The 19,289-nt window shown below is 39.9% G+C and overlaps 3 protein-coding genes across 6 annotated transcripts in view; 1 reads left to right on the forward strand and 2 right to left on the reverse strand.

Moving 5' to 3' along the window:
- dennd5a (DENN/MADD domain containing 5A) overlaps positions 1–2,672 on the reverse strand; it is a 29,736-nt gene extending 27,064 nt beyond the window's left edge. For all 4 annotated transcript variants that reach the window (XM_058089155.1, XM_058089153.1, XM_058089154.1 and 1 more), the window contains exon 1: positions 2,421–2,672. In XM_058089155.1, the coding sequence (XP_057945138.1) occupies positions 2,421–2,520 (100 nt within the window). In that variant the 5' untranslated portion in view covers positions 2,521–2,672. The remainder of the gene's footprint in view (positions 1–2,420) is intronic.
- A 663-nt stretch (positions 2,673–3,335) lies between these two features.
- Positions 3,336–8,297, reverse strand: tmem41b (transmembrane protein 41B). Its single transcript, XM_058089224.1, has 7 exons — positions 8,052–8,297; positions 6,793–6,910; positions 5,829–5,957; positions 5,566–5,659; positions 5,286–5,390; positions 5,015–5,153; positions 3,336–4,944 (listed from the first exon to the last, which is right to left on the reverse strand). Exons 1-7 carry the CDS (start codon positions 8,146–8,148, stop codon positions 4,775–4,777), a joined length of 852 nt encoding a protein of 283 aa, XP_057945207.1. The 5' UTR covers positions 8,149–8,297; the 3' UTR covers positions 3,336–4,774.
- Positions 8,298–8,922: 625 nt separating this feature from the next.
- On the forward strand, positions 8,923–19,279 carry ipo7 (importin 7). Its single transcript, XM_058089221.1, has 25 exons — positions 8,923–9,207; positions 10,815–10,896; positions 11,404–11,557; positions 11,786–11,944; positions 12,020–12,176; positions 13,069–13,158; positions 13,263–13,357; positions 13,440–13,524; positions 13,608–13,742; positions 14,019–14,118; positions 14,204–14,280; positions 14,362–14,478; positions 14,688–14,777; positions 14,914–15,079; positions 15,186–15,346; positions 15,559–15,687; positions 16,166–16,232; positions 16,431–16,556; positions 16,709–16,806; positions 16,891–16,986; positions 17,069–17,289; positions 17,889–18,100; positions 18,193–18,399; positions 18,500–18,616; positions 18,724–19,279. The coding sequence occupies exons 1-25, from the start codon at positions 9,124–9,126 to the stop codon at positions 18,819–18,821; spliced, it is 3,123 nt and encodes a 1,040-aa protein (XP_057945204.1). The 5' UTR covers positions 8,923–9,123; the 3' UTR covers positions 18,822–19,279.
- The last annotated feature ends 10 nt before the right edge of the window (positions 19,280–19,289 follow it).

The raw sequence follows: 19,289 nt of genomic DNA on the forward strand, positions 1-19,289 counted from the left end.
AGGTTAGCGCTTTTAAATGCACCCACTCTGCATTCAAAAGACCTAGCAAATAGACAATGGCCGGTCCCGGGTCGTGCAGGCTCAATGTGGACTATACTGCGATGAGTTTTACATTCAAATGCAACAGTGGCTGCAAATATAGTCAACATCCTTTGATTTGCACGAATTCAAAGAGGAACCTCATTGTCAAAGTGAAAATAGGAAGTGTGTGTGGGGAGGAGTGACGGGGATCAGATTCTTTGAAAAGTAAATTGTTTGGGGTTAAACGATATTGCTTTAGGAGCAACACTTTCACCTCGACTTTGACCGCTTTCCACACTGACTCACACAGCTGAACACGCAAAAAGATAAACACATTGTAACATTTCTCTATTGTATGTCAAAATTGCTGCTTTGTCTGAACATTACTCTTAAAATATAAACCCTGTATTGGGAAAGCACATCATAGAAAGTGGATGATAAACATCACTTACAACAAATGTCACATTAGAAGGTTTATGCACCTTTTGACAAGATTCCTACATGGTTATTTTTGCAGGAAATAAACATGCAGCAGCAAACTAACTGGAATTGTTTAAGACAAAACGGGGTGTGACTCCTGATAATTATAAGGTGCATTCATATTCTGCAAAACCAGGAATCATTTAATCCTTTCACAAACATGTTTTGTGACAAAACAAGCACTATTTCCACCATTAATGACAGCACACTTCTGTAGAGCAGAGTGCACACTTTCACATGATTTACCTGTCCAAGGTTATAACGAGTACCAAAACAACATATTGGCATAGTCCCCATTTTGGCATTTTCCAACAAAAAACAGTGTTGCTAGACACTGATGAAAACATGAACCAAACACAAATCCCCGCATTTACGAGAGGTACGTTATATCAAATAAAGTGTTTCTTGGTTAAGGTAAGCACAGTACAGTGTCTTGTTCCTCTTTGTGGAATTAATGGGTGGTGATGATGTCAGTATATTTACAACTCAGCTGCTTTGTAAACTGCCAAACCACACAATTCCCTGATTATTAATATATTGCACTGTTTTACCTTTAAAAGGGGAAGACCAAAATCTGTGAAAGCGTGTGGGTTGGTTCCACTTTCAAGTAAGCAACCACATAATACAAATAAATATCTTGATTTCATTACACATATCAACATACTAATTTCCACTGCATCAACTTTTTTCATTTAGCTGAGATTTTAAAAAAGCTTCCACAGCCATTCACAAGAAGAAAAAAAAAAGTCATACAAGCCCACCGTTTCCCTGATAGAAGTACCTAGTGGCAGGGTAGGACTCGTATTTAGAACACACAGGATATTGCTACTTTATGAGAAGAAGGTGCAAAAATTCACGTCCCAATCAAACAGGCGAAATTACTGTTTAACCCACTGTTTTGCATCTGATACAAATTGATAGTAAAGAACCCATAACACAAAGGCTTATCAAACGTATGCCTTCCAGCTTCACTCAGCACATCCAAAGAGGCCACATTAGTTACCATCACTGAAGCCAGGCTCCAATTTAATTCAGTTAAAATATGGCATCAAAGTTGCGTCACATACTTATATTACAATGTCTGTAATATCTCTTGATGTGTGTGTGTGTGTGTGTGTGTGTGTGTGTGTGTGTGTGTACATATATATATATATATATATACGTATATATATATATACACATGTGTGTACGTACGTATATATATATATATACACACATACACACAGACACAGTATAAGCATATATGTATATACATATATAACTTTGCCTCTCGCCCAAAATCAGATGGGATATATATATATATATATATATATATATATATATATATATATATATATATATATATATATATATATATATATATACACATATACATATATATATACATATACACATATACATATATATATACATATACACATATACATATATATATACATATACACATATACATACATATAACTATTATTATTACTATAACTATTATTATTTTATAACGAATTATTCACCCATTGACAGAGCAACAATTACATATTCATCTAACATAGCACACCATTAACATCCAAACATAAACAAAATGTATGATTAATTAAAATGTTGTTATAAAATATGATACATTAGGTGTATTGCAAGCCACTGGATGTGGGAGCAGTATATATAGAAATGAACGTGGGGATTTGCACACACAACAAGTCAGTAATCCCTGTGCCGAGCATTACAAACAAACAAGGCAGTGGGAAGGAACCGAGTCAGGCCTATAGCATCAACATTTGCACCATATATGTTGCGGAAATAATTGCGGTCGTTGGTAGGAATATACAAGTAAAGTTGCTCTAAAACGCGAACCAAATATTATAGTCCTTTCCTTTGCTCGACCTGGTCGGCCCAAAATGTCCTCGATGGTTGGCTAATATGCTTACCGGAGAGTTCGTCTGGTTCCAGCCCGCTTTCGGTGTCGAGCCCGCAGACCACAAAATAATCTGCGAACCGACAGGAGACGGGGCTGATTCCGGTGGTCATTTTGAGACTGGTCCGGTGGCTCCCTTTTCCCCGCAACAGGGAGCATATTAGGTGGAAGAGAAGTGTTTTATATCTGCCATCACGGATGATACCTACTGCTCTTCTTTGGAACCACAAAATCTCAACCCAACCGACCAGCCCAGTAGCTAGTCTTTTACTCAACTGCTCAAAAACACAAACATACTTCCGGTTATTGCTCTTCGAAATAAAATACCCCACCCAAACGTCAGCCCATTTAATGAAATGTAACATCACTCCGGGTGCTTCATAGACAATATATTTTGAGACGATCACGTTTTAATTTGCATTCTTTTGTGTTAAAAAACAAAACAAAACATACCCCCCTCACCCACCCACTAACATCTTATTTTGATAAAATGCACTAAACTTCCACGTAAGGTGTAACTGCCTTTGGCTTCACAGTTGAATCATTGCAGTTCAGAACCGATTTGTAGCAGTCATTATCCCACTCAGTCTTTTGATAGCAAAATGTTCGAATAAACACCACAGAATTATTCATTTGCGATCATTCCCCCCTTAATCTACAATGTTCTTTTGTTGAGAATGACCGAGGTACTTTATTGCAATTAGTGTAATCAAAATCGGCCACGATGTCCTTTCCCCTATTGACAATGTTCACATTTGTATGCTATTACTAACTGCCAAGCTAGCCACATGCCATCGTCGCCGTTTTAGTGTCGCCATCTAGCGACATGTTCTTGGTTAACTTACAGTTAGTGAATGTCACTCATTAGAGCTGGCATTAAATACAAAAAAGTCTGACCTTGATAAGAAAAAAATGCCATGCTTGCCAATTTGATGCAGAATGTTATTGTTTATTTATTAAGACATTATTTTCCAGTTTTATCAGTTTACCAATTAAAGGACCCTATAAAACATTGCTTCCTTCTAAGTCAGTCCTGTGAGAAACATTAAACAAATTACAATATTGTCGAGGAAAATTTTCTTTCATTCATTCGTGAACGAAAGGGAAACTTTGAGAGCAATGCTTTACACACTTCTGTTTGTAGCAATGCGTTTTTTTTTTATCTTACAGTCCCTTATAGAAAATGATTCAACATTAAGACATTTAAATGACTAAATGAATAAAATACAAACAAAACCTGACAACACTATAAATAAGTAGATTTTAAAAATTAAAGCAATCTTGTTATATAAAACACATTGCCTGTGTGTACATTTACTGCATTAGTTGGTACAGTACAGCAAAAACAGAATCAAAAACTATAATCAACACAATGGGACAAGGTTTAAACCTTCCAAAATAGTTGGTTGGCACAAATATATATACTGGATGACTGTAGTGGATTTACAGTTGTGCATCATCATCCCTATTAGCAAAACTCAACATAAAACAAATTTCATTCCAGATAATTCCAATTAAGGGGGTATTAACCTATTGTTCAGATGTGTAGCTTTGAAATTCCACCAGTTTTGGTTATTTCAAAAAACAAACTACTGTACTACGTGGCAGCGGATCCAGGCATGTTTATGAGGTAGAACTGAAGAACTCAACCAAATAAACAAAAGCTGTTTACTATGTCACGGTCAAGTTTCATTTTCACTTTACTGTACATCTTCATTTCCTCCTCTGCACTTTACAAGCACCAGATATATTTAAAAACTAAACTTCACGTTTAACACAACAGTGACACCGTGGCAGTTATTGCTTCTTCTTTTTAGCCATAAGAGACAGACAAAACAGAAAAATAATCCTAAAACATGACAGGGAGTGAATGTTTAGGTGCAAATAGGATGTTGATGTCATTTACTGGGGGGAATTCCACAGCGGTGGACTTTACTGTGACGTGAGGTTGTTTTTAGCAAGCAGTAACACTATAACCAATTAAAAAGGAGGCTAAAACAATGCTGAATATTATGCTTGATTCTATTCAACATCCTACAAAGTAGTGCCATTAATTGCAGTGCCTTAAAAAAACATTCTCTAATATATAGGGTGTGCCACAATCAGAAAAGTAATTCACAAAAAATAAAACATGTGCCCATGGTGGCCAGTATAAACATCAGGAAGAAGCCGCCACTGTGTGGACCATCGAGGCATGTTTGTCCCATGAGAACCTCCCACCGGGATGTCAAGTAATTGTGACCAAGGCAGAGCAACTTGACGCACGTTCCTGAGGCAAAGGATTTGGAGTAAATAGGAGGGGGGGGGCGGGGTGTGTTACTGGGAGTGGAATCAGCCTGCAGATCGGGTGCTGAGGTCTTTAGTCATCTACTCTAGTTTCTGCTGCAGCTTTTTCTGGAAGCAGACAGGCAATATGGAGAGCACAGCCAGGACGCCGAGCACGGCCAGAGAGTTCCAGGACACGGCCTCACCGGCTGTCGTCAGTTTGTACAGTGTTGTACCAGCGTTGATGGCCACAAAAGATGGCGGCGCCACACCTGTGAACAACACAGGTGACTCTGATAAAATGATTCCAACTAAAATAAAATAAAAATTCAAAATACCTACCTAAAAAGGTTCCAATGAAGAAAACCCCTAAAGGCACATTAATGACTGGTGAGGTGATGTTGATGAACCAGTTGGGAAGGAAGGGAGTTATCCTCAAGAAAATAATATAATTGATTAGATGATCTCGATGCTTGTCAACCTGCCAGTGAAAAGCAAGTAAACGTAAGTCATGGGAGATGTCAATCAATGGCTTTCTAAGAAATATATCCAAATGCATCACTTCCACTTTAAAATTTGCCCTCAATTCCCATTCAATCACGGTTGCCCTTACCTGCTGAGACCACTTTTGGGCCTTTTCTGTGAGATATTTGTAGACCATGGGTCGGCCTACCAAGTAGGAAAGCATGTAGCAAAAGGAAGCCCCCAAACCTGAACACTGCCATGACACAGAGACAAAATGACAGCTGCATTAAATCAAATAAAGTGTTTCATGGTTAAGGTAAGCGCAGTACAGTACAGTACAGTACAGTACAGTACAGTACAGTACATCCCAGCAATATGTTATTAAAAATAATCAATCTCACAGTTTTCTAACAAGATTTCTTACTCACCAAGCAGACTAAGAAGAGAGCCAAGGGGAATGGGTAAAGATATCCAGACAGGATGCTGAGGAAAATGGATCCAGGGATTGCAAATGTCTGTAGGCTAATGGATGTGTCAAGGTAAATTGTTGTTGTTTTTTTTTTTCAAGACATTAACCATCATACAGGCTTGCGCAGATTCAACATTCATTGTCTTACACATTACAGACAATACAATAATACAAAAGGGTTAAAATTGGTTGCAGCGAGTGTGCTTTTTTTCTTAAGGATACAACACATATGTTGCAAAGTAGGCCACCAAAACCTGGCTGTAATAAGTGTCTTTGTACTTGGATAACACCGTTCCCAAAGCTTTGGCATCATCCATGTCTTTGGGGATCTTGATTTTCTCCATTTCATCACTTAAAAAAAACAAACATTTGATAACATCAGTCAACTGCAAACAAGGGCTATGTTCACACTACAGGTTTTGATGCACAATTCAATGTTTTTGTTTAAATTCAATTTTATTATGTGTCGTTCACATTACCATACAAGTGCGACATGTTATGACGTAAAAGTCGCATCGCATACATATCGGATTTACTGTATATCCACATATGAATGAAGTCTAAGTTTTTGAAAAAAAATCGTAATTGTGGTGTTCACACTGACATGAAAAAAATCAGATACAGGTCGCTTATGAGCAAAGAAAATGTAATTGGCCGGTAGTGTGAACATAGCCTAGTTCTGGATTCCAGAGCAACAGATTATCAAATGATGACTGATTTCATTACTACACCGGTGACAGCCATTAAACAGATTCCACACAACCGACTCTTCTAAACCTGATTAACTTACTGTGTTCTACAGGTCCTCGATGTTTATAGTAAAGAAAACCAGGCCTTCTGACATGTGTATTCAAACTTAGAGCAGCTCCAATTTAGTTCACCTTTAAAGTTTATACAGTAGTATATTTGAGGTTCATCCTGAAATGTATGATACATCCCTAACTTCTTGTGAGTAGTATAATTCACTGCTGACAAAGCTTTTTGTGAGTACACTACAGTCCACTTGTTTTGATGTGCTGCAATGTGACTGGCCTCATTCGTGCTACCTGCTTCTCAGGAAACTGCACAAAACAATGTATGTAGGACATGTATGTTGTCTTGGTGAATACAGAACCACAACATCTCACCACAAATTCGCTGTAGTGTATAACTGTACGGGTGACCAAAACAACAAGAAACTACTTACTCTGAAAGTTCTGGGAAGTTCCTGTAGACCAGATACATGACTGAGGCTGAACAGGTGAAGATAGCTAGCAGAATGAGGAGAGACATGCGTGCTGAGCTGTCTGCAGCATGATGACCATCTATGAACAAGGAACAGAAAGATTTGCATCACTATGGCCAAGTTTAGAAGTATTATTATACATTATTATTACATTGTTAATCGAGTTTATTCCATGGTAACAGAATGCCATGTTCAAGGGAAAATGTACTGTACTTTTCAGCTGTACATCATATTTAATTAAAGGAGATTCAGTTGGTTCTTTAATGTATGAAGAGAGTGGTTGTATACTTGCTTAACGGATCAATTGTCTTGAGCTAACTCCTGTTTTTATACAAATAATAAACCTTTGGATTGCATGGGTAACAATAATAACAAATAGAGAGCATGGGTTTGTGAGTTGTGATTGAGATGCTTTGGAAGACACGTATTGGGCTGTGTGAGAAATTTCAAGTCAATTCAACATACTGGCTCAAAACTTTGAGGTTCAATAAGAGCACCATCATGTGACGTCAAATACGGAAACAGTACAGACAACAGAGTTGGGGTATATGTTTTGCCAAAATTGCATCACTTTTGTGTGCAGTGTTTCAGTTTAAAGTTAATGTTTAGGTTTAATGATTAAAGGGGTTTCTGTGTGTCATGAGCACTGTAATGATACTGGTTAGAGAGCAGTGGGTTTTCAAAGAGTGAGGCAACAGAAAACTTAAAGGAGGAATAGCAGCTTGAGAAAAATATACTTTTCAAATCTCTTGCTAAGATAAATTAAGTTATACCCAAGGGGAAGTTGATTGAAGTTTGTGAATGCGTAACAAACTTATATGATAAAGTGACAGCAACCTCACAAATGAACGACAATATGATATCCAGCTTAGGCTAAACATTTGAATGGTATAAATCGTCTTAAAGTCTTTTGTTTATTTCACATGTGCTAAAAACAAGATTTCGCAATGCTCTTCAGTTAGGCTAATCACGTGACATCTACACTCGCTACACCGCAACATGACAGCATATGTTTTTGTTCTTACGCTAAGCTAACCTAACCTAGTTTTTAAGTGGTCGTTAGCTACATTCAACTAGCTTTTTGTGTTCCAACAGAGAGGCCCACATGACATCTTAATTCCCAAAGAAAATGGGGTAAACCCTGCTTCCGGGTGGTTTAATATTTCACAATTTAAAACACATATTGTGTGACAGTTAGCCTTTACAAGCATACCCCCTACCTGTCGATGCTATGGAGTCTTTAGCATTAGCGCCCACTTCCTCTTTTGACAAAACCAAGCCGTCACTGTTTCGTTTATCCCCGCGCTTTGTGGCCATTTTATGGGATAAAGTACCAGTCCAAAAATAGGTGTCAATTTGTGTAAGAGTCAGCAGAGGAATAGAAGACACCGGTATGGTAACAGTCTGCTGACACGTTACGCAGGCGACCCTTAACCTTTACGTCGATTGTATTAACTCGTACGACTGAGAACAGCGCCCCCAAATGGAATATATCATATTACACACATTGACATGTTTTGCCATGAAGCCTCCTGAGACGAAGAATACAATTTGCCATTTCTTTGCATTAAATAATTGTATTGGATGAAAACAATATGCCACAGCAGTGTTTTTGTCAGAATTGAGGAACAACAATGTTTTTATATTTTATTTTCAGTTTTGTTAATTTGATTTTGTAAAATCTGTCACGTTTTCAGTTTCCATTCTGATTTATAAATACGATTATTTTCCTCTGACACTTCCCACTGTACTTTGCGTCAAGGTGTCAATCTTCTGTTTGCATAAGTCACTTTACGATGGCGTCATAAAGGTGATTACATCAATTTGCTTTGAAATTTACTAGTTGTCATCCCCTTTTCATATTACTGCGCATTTTCAACATAAGTCTTTAAACTCAACGTGATGATCTGGGAAAAATGACTACATTTTGGATTATGGGCAACTAATAAACACAGAAAAATATTTTTATCTTGCCAAAAAAACAAGTGAACAATTGTTTAAGTGAAAATATATATTAGTGAATTATTTGTTGTTTTCGTATGGCGAAAGAACATGTAGACGTGAACAAGCGTTAATGTTAATATACTAGTAAAAACTACAAGTCCCATTGGTGTGCAAGCGCAGCCGGATATTCGTTTGCACAAATTCGGCGCTGATCTATCCGGGTACTTCATTCGCTTCTTCCTTTCGCGCCGGGTAACCGGAGAGCTGTGCGTCCATGTGCGCAGTGCCTGGGAACTGATAAGACATCTGAAATTGCCTAAATCCGAGCCGCAAGTAAGAGTTTTTGCGATGGATCCAGAGGTTTTGGTCGAGGCCCTGCGGGGCACAATGGACCCCAATCTGCGAGAGGCAGCGGAAAGAAAACTTAACGAGGTGAGGCTCAAAGTTAGGCTTCATGTTGAGCTCTTAAATGGGTGATGGCAGTAAGCGGCGCGGTCTCGCATCGGGCCTCGGTCGCTCACAACATCAAGATGGTGCCATCGTGCGGGCTTGGTACCTTGACGGATCAAGTGCGAAATTCTCCTCCCGTAATGACAGACTGCTTCTCACACCGCAAATAGAAACTACCCTTGAATTCAATTTTAATAATCCAGATACCTGGACTCCACAGCTAGAGCTAACTCAGGCTGCCAGCTGTGTGGCTAACGCTAAACTGGCTACCTCGTCGTTTTCTCCAGCAAAAGGAGATTACGCTACTCAACTACACGCCTATAACGGAAGTGGAAGCTGTCTAAATAGAAGGTGAAATGTGGATATTGTGTGAACTGAGCAAATGTGCATATTAAAGCCAAACAAATGCCCCTTTAGCCATAGCTAACAAATAGCTAAGTTAGCAAGAGGTTACTTGTTGGATATGCTCTGGTCCATAGCTGCTGCTCACGTGTCACTGACAAGCTCGGAAGCAATGACATGTCGTTTCAACATCGACAAATACATTTTAATAAACGTTAACCACCACATCAACTTTCACTACTATAGTATTTATGATGCCATAAATTCCAGTTGATTCTCGTCGTTGTTTGACCGAAGTGTGTCAAGTTAGCAACAATGTGCTGGTTCAGTACAATGCACTATAGTTGCGTTGTCCATTCTTGTATGTGGTTTTACATCACATTATTACAGCCTACAATGACTACTGTCGGCGCTTTAAACGAGTGGCAAGTGCTTAAATGTTTCACGTTTGTGGGGTTGCATAACGAAAGAGGGCGAATACGATTTTTAAATGACCCCCTTTAAGTTGTCAGGCGTATTCTGTTATTTTTTTTTTGTATTGTTTTCTAAACTGTATATACACGACTTTCTTACTGGTGACATCAGCAACTTTCTATGGCATTATGGATGATGATTTTGTATGATTCATTATTGTTGCATATCTGTGATAGTGTTCATACTGCAACTTGAAGCAGTGTCAAATTTGTCATTGTGCTGGTAGAAATCCTATACTTGTCATCAAGTTGTACAGAGAGTGAAAAGCATGTTGTCTGGGGGAGGATGGAGTGCTTCTGCTCAAGTGCACAGTTTCTAAATACAGACCTATGCTTAGTCATGGGCTGTTTTTTTTGTTGGTTGTGGAAGATGGCCAGGTAGTGACTGAACAAGTACTGTAACATACAGTATATGGTAGAAATGTAGAACACCACTGTTCATATTGAGCAGAATTGTTGAAGACATTAAACACAGCCCACACTTCTTCTAAAATTTAAAATGTACAAGTGTCATTTCTTAGGCCAAATTAGTCCAGTAACCTCCCCTCGCTGTGCCAACATTTAATATTTTTATTATTTTATTTGAAATGTTCTCAAAACTACATTTTGCTTTTGGCCTACAACTTAACAGGTTATTGTGTTAATTGATTTATGAAATATATAACACTAGGAACTATTGCATTGAATTAGAACAAAATAAATGCTTTTCCATGCAGTTTTTCTGTGCTTGTGTTTTATACTTTGCCTAAAGTTGTTTCCATTTCTGACTTATAGGGTCACACCCAGGTAAACTTTTTGTCCACTCTGTTGCGTGTCACCATGACTGATCAGCTGGATTTGCCTGTCAGACAAGCAGGTGAGTGTCAACCGGGACTTAATGTGTATGTAGTTATTTCTGTACTATTTAAAATCTATTACAAACATTGCAGACAGGGTTGTTTTTGTGTGTTTTAGGGGAAACAATCTAATATTGAAACCTATGAAGTAAAAAAAATAAAGTCTATTAATTTTTGGCCATCACTCAACAGCCTTAACTGCCATATGAGTATAAATAGGTTAAATGGTTGACAGTGACCCAATTGTACTGTTTGGCTAGTAAGACATTACAATTACATAGTCTAAATTATATAATTACACATTTATAAACCATAAACCTAGACATACTGACTAGAAATAAGCAACATTCTTTCTAAGATGCTATTATTGTGGAACAGTGTTGCAAGTTGATATTTACTTTTGTCTGGAAAGTGGCAATATGGAAAGTCGTGCACGTTTCACGATTCACATGTTAATATGTTATGGTTTGACTATTGTCAATAGCTGTCCTACCTCCTAACATAACCTTTCCCTGCTTTCAATGAAGGTGTGATTTACCTTAAGAACATGGTAACCCAGCACTGGTGCGATGGAGATGGTTCTTCCACTGAGACCGCCGTCAATAAGATCCCAGAGGAAGACCGGCAGTTCATTCGAGATTCTATAGTGGAGGCTATCATCCACTCACCTGAGCGCATCAGGTAACCATTCACACTTTATGCACAAAACAAATGATCCCACTTACGAAGTCCTATGTCAAAATCCCCAAAATAAACATTTGCGTGATGATTAGAAGTATTTGTTTTGTTGAAGAAAATATTTCTTTGACTGTTATCCTGAAAACAAACCTAATCAGTTTATGTCAACCTCTGAACACTTCCCATTTTTCTGGCTTGCAGCATAAAACCTATCCTGTTTCTATCCGACAGGGTCCAGTTGACAACGTGTATCCACCACATGATCAAGCACGACTACCCCACCAAGTGGACGACCATCGTGGACAAGATCGGCTTCTACCTGCAGTCTGACAACATTGCAGGATGGCTGGGCATCCTACTCTGCCTTTACCAGCTCGTCAAAAACTATGAGTAAGTCATTTCATGTGAAATGTCACAGTAAGCCACTGTCATGCTCATGGCTGAATTGTCCTCTGTATGTAACAGATACAAGAAGCCAGATGAGCGTCAGCCTTTGGTGGCCGCCATGCACATCTTCATGCCCATGTTGAAAGACCGTTTTATTCGGCTTCTCCTAGACCACTCCACTGATTCTGTACTCATTCAGAAACAGATCTTCAAAATTCTGTACGCCCTTTTCCAGGTAATACGACAGGATCCACTTTCTCTGGGGTACTTTGTAAAAATGCTTGAATGTTGATGTGCTTCCAGGGTTTGCTGCAATTGCAGGGTTTCCACTAGTATTTTTTTCAAGCTATGGTGGTGGGCTGCATGGGAGGGCGGACTGCCGCTGATGTGTCACGTCGCTATTTAGTCTGCTTTTTAAAAAAATTACAAATGGCATTTTTATGACTTATTTGTTTAACTTAATGTTTACCCACAACTATCAGCACACAAACGGAGAACTGTTCTTTCAAAGCAAATTTAGTCTAAAATGTCAAACCTCCTTTTGTTGCCTGACCTGTTTAGTCCAATAGCACTATGTGACTATTAGTACAAAAGTATAGCATTGTATACTGTTTGACACAAACCCAAATTTGATTCAATGCCTGTTTGAGTAATACGTGGGAAATGCATTGTTCAATAATATACTTCAAAATAATTATACTATTAAAACTACTTTTTATAAAAAAAAAAAGTAGAGGTGATCAATTTGTGTTGAATGGCCACATTTAGATTGTACTTTATTTACGAAGCACGTCTCCACTCTGCTCCTTTGTCGTTAAATACAGGTGTCATGTTTGAATAGAACACTTACAAAATACTAAAGCTAAAAACTCGTGTTGATAGAGCAAGATTAACTTCAAATACGTCACATGTGATAATGATGATCGTTGTACCAATGAGGCATAGCATGTGACAAGCTGTCGTCAAGTGACATTTCACAGGCTATTGTTCATTCTTCCAATAATAAGAAAGCGAAACTCCTTTGCTATTATAGTGCTATATGGGTATAAAGTTCTCTGTGATTATGTCAAACTGGTACAAGTAAAGTCTAGACTTGTTTAATTGACTTTGCTCTCTTGTGTGCACAGTATAACCTCCCCTTGGAACTCATCAACAGACAGAACTTAACAGAATGGATGGAGATTCTCAAGACTGTAGTGGACAGAGATGTCCCCCCGGTGAGAATTTGATCCTATTATCTTCCACTAAGATGGACAATGATTTCTAGCGCATTATTGCATTTTTGTATAATGCACCGACTGGGCCATTGTTTTTGGTTCAGGAGACAATGCAAATTGATGAAGAGGAGAGGCCCGAGCTGCCCTGGTGGAAGTGTAAGAAGTGGGCCCTTCACATCTTGGCTAGGCTATTTGAGAGGTACCGCTCTAATTCAGATTATCCTGTCATGAAGGTCCTATGACATGGTATTGGCGTCACTTTTGTTATACCCTTCCTGCAGATATGGAAGCCCAGGCAACACAACCAAAGAGTACACAGAATTTGCTGAACTTTTCCTCAAGGAATATGCAGTACCAGCGCAGCAGGTATGGATCAGTATCTGTGATGTAAACAGTGGTTCTCCAGTCAAACGTCATTCTGCCAATGTAACATAATTGTCTGCTTTTAGGTGCTGCTTAAAGTCTTGTATCAGTACAACAAAAAGCAATATGTGGCTCCTAGAGTGCTCCAGCAAACACTCAATTATGTCAACCAGGGGATTGCTCATGCTCTCACATGGAAAAACCTCAAACCACACATTCAGGTACACAATCACTCACACAGACGTGGGTTTAAATATAAGTTGGTATATTAAAAACCTTGAGATATTGATGTAATAACTTTTGTTGCAAACTGGTTGTCATGTAAATATAATAAATTTGCCGTCCATTACATTAACATTATTGCAATGTTACATAAATGTAATTCTATATTTAATCATCCGCAGCCTTAAGTCATATTTAATGGATACCTTTTAAACATGTTTACATTCATCTACTATCATACTGATTTCTGTTGTCTTTTTGTCTTTGTCCCTCAGGGCATCATTCAGGATGTGGTTTTTCCCCTCATGTGTTACACAGACAGTGATGAGGAGCGCTGGCAAGAGGACCCCTATGAGTACATTCGCATGAAGTTTGGTACGAAATGGATTCTGTTAAAAGTCCCATTCTGAATGAATTTAGCGAGTCATTGATAAGCGTTTGTCCCTTTGGTCCACTTCAGATGTATTCGAGGACTTCATTTCTCCTACGACAGCTGCCCAGACACTCCTCTTTACTGCCTGCAATAAAAGAAAGGAGGTCAGTGTATTTTCCTTTTACTGACAATTTAAGGGTTAGTTTAAGTGATGCTTTTAACACCATAGTATCTCTTTTGTTTAGGTGCTGCAAAAGACAATGGGCTTCTGCTACCAGATTCTCACTGATCCCACCACCGACCCCAGGAAAAAAGATGGTGGCCTCCACATGATAGGGTCTCTGGCTGAGATCCTGCTCAAGGTAAGCGCCTTCCCAACCTATATCTAGAGATTAATTACACTGAAAAGATCTTCACCAGGAATTTGTAATGTAGCACTGCTTCTTTTTTTAGTTGTAGTGGTGAAGCAATGATAAAGTCCAAAGTGTCTTGTAAATAGCACATCCTAATTGAACAGGAATATCTTGTAAAGCGTGTAGCTTTAAGGAACGCAATTTGTTTCTTCACATAGAAAAAGATTTACAAGGACCAGATGGAGTTCATGCTGCAGCATCACGTCTTCCCCCTCTTCCACAGTGAACTGGGCTACATGAGAGCCAGGGTAAGTGAAAATGTGAACAGTGAGTATTGTGCATTAACAGTGCTCAATTACGCTATATTGAATTAAAACTTGGATATTACGGTCTAGGTCAATTTTTCATTGTGTTCCATTGTGTATATGCTAAACCTCGTTTTAGGCCTGCTGGGTGCTTCAGTATTTCTGTGAGGTGAGGTTCAAGAGTGACCACAACCTGCAAAATGCTCTGGAGCTCACCCGCAACTGTCTAATCAACGACAATGAGATGCCAGTGAAGGTGGAGGCTGCCATTGCCCTGCAGGTTCTCATCAGCAACCAGGAGAAAGGTGATCAAAGAATACTGTTCATTTGCTGGTTGTGTGACACCTATGTATAATTCATTTCAGTCCCTCTGAATGCCCGTGTGTGTGTGTGTATTTTTGTTTACCTCAGCCAAAGAATACATCACCCCCTTCATTCGGCCGGTGATGCAGGCTTTGCTGCATATTGTCAGGGAGACCGAAAATGATGATCTTACCAACGTCATACAGAAGATGATCTGTGAATACAGTGAGGAGGTCACTCCCATCGCGGTTGAGATGACGCAGCACTTGGTAAGTGCAATCTTTATGCAATTTGTGGTGGTGTCATTTCATGTGATGCATCCTCTTTAAACCGCTGGGGATTGAAAAAAGGACAAGAACATTTATGAGGCATTTTTTTCCATTTGTAAGGACGTTGTTCTTTCAATATCACAAAGTACCTAATGATAAAAGAAGATATCGATGCTCCACAATCACAAGCCCTTCTCTTTGCTCTGTGGCAGGCTATGACGTTCAACCAGGTGATTCAGACGGGGCCTGATGAGGAAGGAGGAGATGACAAGGCTGTGACTGCTATGGGCATTCTCAACACCATCGACACGTTGTTGAGTGTAGTGGAGGACCACAAAGAGGTGATCAGCAAAGCCACTGTTGCAGGCTACCCACACACAAAGCGCACACACTCTGCTGGATTATGTCAGTACCACTTCCTCTGGTCTGCTGTCGCCTCTCTAGCACACTTCAGCCACCCACAGCTCCTTGGAACATGCTCTGTTCTCGCATGTTCTGAAGCACTCAGACTTAGGCAGGAGCTAGAAATAGTGGCCGGGCCTGCTGCCACTGTCTTCAGAAGCACAGGCAAACACAGCCAAATGCCATTAGATATGAATAAGCTGCCTTGATTTGCAAAAATGAATTTTCTAAGCAATACATTTTTATCAAGTCTAAAGTCTTTTAAGTAACTGTCTCATAAAGAGCAGCTATTTGCATGCACACAACATGTAATTAGGTTAAAATGTGAGCTGTCTCATTTACTTTGGGGTACAGCCGTTTTAATGCATCTTATTTCTCTTCTCTGATTTGACCCTAATCATCTTTAACCCTATTCAGATCACACAGCAACTGGAAGGTATCTGTCTGCAGGTGATAGGCACCGTACTGCAACAACACGTAATGGGTAAGCAGGCATCCAGTTCTTCCTGTTCAATCACATTCCATCTGCGCCTTGCTCCCAATGCACACTTACATGTGTTAATGTCAAGAAAACCTTTGTCCCAATCTGTGCTCAAAACATTAACTTATAGAATCTGTTGGTGCAAATATACTTGCTTTGTACTCGATCTCTGTTGACCTAACTATTTTTTTTCTCTTTCAGAATTTTACGAGGAAATCCTGTCCTTGGCTCATAGCCTGACTTGCCAGCAGGTGTCACAACAAATGTGGCAGCTCCTTCCATTAGTGTATGATGTCTTCCAGCAGGATGGATTTGACTACTTCACAGGTTAATACGCAGGAACAAACAAACACAATACACGGCTATCGTTTATGCTTGCTGATAATCCAGATCCATGCCAAATTACCATTTTGTATCAGGTTTTAACCACAAGCACTGGCTCGGAAATTCAGCTGTGTGAACAATTGTCTCCATTTCAGATATGATGCCTCTCCTTCACAACTATGTAACAGTTGATACAGACACCCTCCTCTCTGACACCAAATACCTGGAAATTATGTATGACATGTGCAAGAAGGTATGATGTCGCTATGTAGTAATAAACGCTACTGAACTTCTACAATTAGGTGGTTGACCTTTTTTGTCCCATGATCTTACAAAGGTCCTGACAGGGGATCCGGGCGAAGATCCTGAGTGCCATGCAGCCAAGCTACTGGAAGTAATCATACTGCAATGCAAAGGTCGTGGTATTGACCAGGTCTGTACATGTCAAGGTTTGAGTTTTATAATTCCAGGATACCGCACACAACACGGATACGATAATGTTTGTGTCCTTTTAGGTTGTGCCCTTATTTGTGGCTGCTGCACTGGAGCGTTTGACACGGGAGGTGAAGACCAGCGAACTGAGGACGATGTGCTTGCAGGTGGCCATTGCTGCACTTTACTACAGTCCCCCTCTTCTCCTCAACACTTTGGAGAATCTACGGTTCCCCAACAACACTGAGCCAATCACAAACCACTTCATCAGCCAGTGGCTCAAGGATGTTGATTGCTTTCTTGGGTAAGATAATTTTTTGCATAAATATATATAAAGTCTCACAATGTTATCTTTGATGTTGATGAAAACAGACTGGGTGGGCAGTCTGTGTAGAGACCACCTTGAACCCATGTGACTGAAAGGAAACTTTCTCCAGTAGTTCTGAAGTTCTGAATGCTCGCTTTACACCTACAACACCCAAACATCTTGTGGGAATTTTGGGGGATGGGAATTTCAATTGGATTAATAGACTTGAGCCAGCACCCTCTACTGGATTTGTAGCTGCAGCACCCACCCATCTATTTTCTATACCGCTTATCCTCATTATGATCACGGGGGTGTGCTTTAGCCGATCCCAGCTGACTTCGGGCAAGAGGCATGGTACACCCTGGTTTGGTCGCCAGCTAATTGCAGGGCTAGCTGCAGCACCCCCAAATAAACAAAACCCCGCCTGCAGATAGTGCCATCATACCACTTTCTATTTGTTACTCAAATACTAATACAATTAGATTGCCTAGTGTCTCGTTCAGACTCAGGAGCTCTAAATGGTGTGTTTTTTTCTAAAGTTTAATTGGCAATATTTCTATGTTTAATTCATCTTTTTTTATGTATTTCCCAAACAGCCTCCATGACAGGAAGATGTGTATCCTGGGATTATGTGCCCTCATTGACCTGGAGCACAGGCCTCAGGCTATCAACCAGGTGGCCGCACAGCTTCTGCCAGCAGCCATCCTGCTCTTCAGCGGCCTGAAGAGGGCATACGCTTGCCGAGCAGAGCACGAGAATGAGGACGATGATGATGACGACGAAGACGGGGATGACGACGATGATAATGGTAGTAGATTTTTTTTTAGGGTTTTCACCGGGGTATTGCTTCTGAGGGGGTATTTCTGCGATGCTAATCCCTTCACTTTCGTGTCAATGTAGCGGAGCTCGGCAGTGATGAGGACGACATCGATGAGGAAGGTCAGGAATATCTAGAGATGCTTGCCAAGCAGGCAGGAGAGGATGGAGACGATGACGACTGGGAGGAAGATGATGCTGAGGAGACGGCACTAGAGGGTTACACTACAGCAGTCGATGACGAAGACAACTTTGTAGACGAGTATCAGATTTTTAAAGCCATACTACAGAGTAAGAAAATTGGTCCAGCTCGTCTCGTAAATCCATATGACTAAATGCGTAGTTATTCTTTCAATGATTCACTGATGATTCATTATCACCCCGTGTGCAGATATTCAGTCACGTGACCCAGCCTGGTACCAGGCACTAACTCAAGCCCTTGATGAAGAGCAAGGCAAACAGCTTCATGACATTGGCACGCTTGCAGACCAGCGACAGGCAGCACATGGTGAGAGCATTTGTACTTCGTTCAATCAGAATTACTTTTAATCGTTCATTAGTATACTTGATGGTGACCCGGATGTCTTAGCACTGATTCATATTTTCATCTTCCAGAATCCAAGATGATCGAGAAACACGGCGGGTACAGGTTCACAGCGCCAGTGGTGCCACCTAGTTTTGACTTTGGAGGCACTGCTCCAGGAATGAATTGAGTCACCCGCTCTACTTTTTATTACTCTGTGACTGATTGTAGTGAAGTGAGAAAAAAAAGCTTGTGTTGTTCCCTTAAGTAGTGGTTCCAGAACTGGTTCTTCTCAGTCATTCTTCAATCTTATCAACTGAGGGGAAAATAGCGCAAGAAGATGCGGGAGAGCAACCAAAATGCAACCAATGGCTGGGGAAAACAAACCAAGAACTTGAGCACGATGCAAGAGGAAATGCTCTGAGCAACACTGTCTTCTGGAGTCCAGGAGGAGCTGCTGTCACGACGCCAACGCTCCTGTTTCATTCCCACTTAAACAAAATTGAGGGATTAACCTTTAAGAAATTGATAATGGGACTAAATATTACATTATCACTGTCGTGGCCACATGGCTGTAGTAAGCTTATACCTCTGGTAGTGGTGATATCCATTTTTTCTGCATAAACAATTCAGTTTATGTACATACAAGCCAAGGTTA

Source organism: Doryrhamphus excisus, chromosome 12, assembly GCF_030265055.1.
Source record: "Doryrhamphus excisus isolate RoL2022-K1 chromosome 12, RoL_Dexc_1.0, whole genome shotgun sequence".
NCBI classification, from domain to species: domain Eukaryota; kingdom Metazoa; phylum Chordata; class Actinopteri; order Syngnathiformes; family Syngnathidae; genus Doryrhamphus; species Doryrhamphus excisus.

Bases quoted from the DNA above. Each gene is read 5' to 3' on its own strand.
- tmem41b (XM_058089224.1), bottom strand. From the start codon at position 8,148: ATGGCCACAAAGCGCGGGGATAAACGAAACAGTGACGGCTTGGTTTTG. The intron at 5,391-5,565 runs GTGAGTAAGAAA...GTGTCATGGCAG, and splicing joins CTCTCTTCTTAGTCTGCTTG to TGTTCAGGTTTGGGGGCTTC. The intron at 5,154-5,285 runs GTAAGGGCAACC...TTTCACTGGCAG, and splicing joins CCCAAAAGTGGTCTCAGCAG to GTTGACAAGCATCGAGATCA.
- ipo7 (XM_058089221.1), top strand. From the start codon at position 9,124: ATGGATCCAGAGGTTTTGGTCGAGGCCCTGCGGGGCACAATGGACCCC. The intron at 11,558-11,785 runs GTAACCATTCAC...TCTATCCGACAG, and splicing joins CACTCACCTGAGCGCATCAG to GGTCCAGTTGACAACGTGTA. The intron at 14,119-14,203 runs GTACGAAATGGA...GGTCCACTTCAG, and splicing joins GTACATTCGCATGAAGTTTG to ATGTATTCGAGGACTTCATT.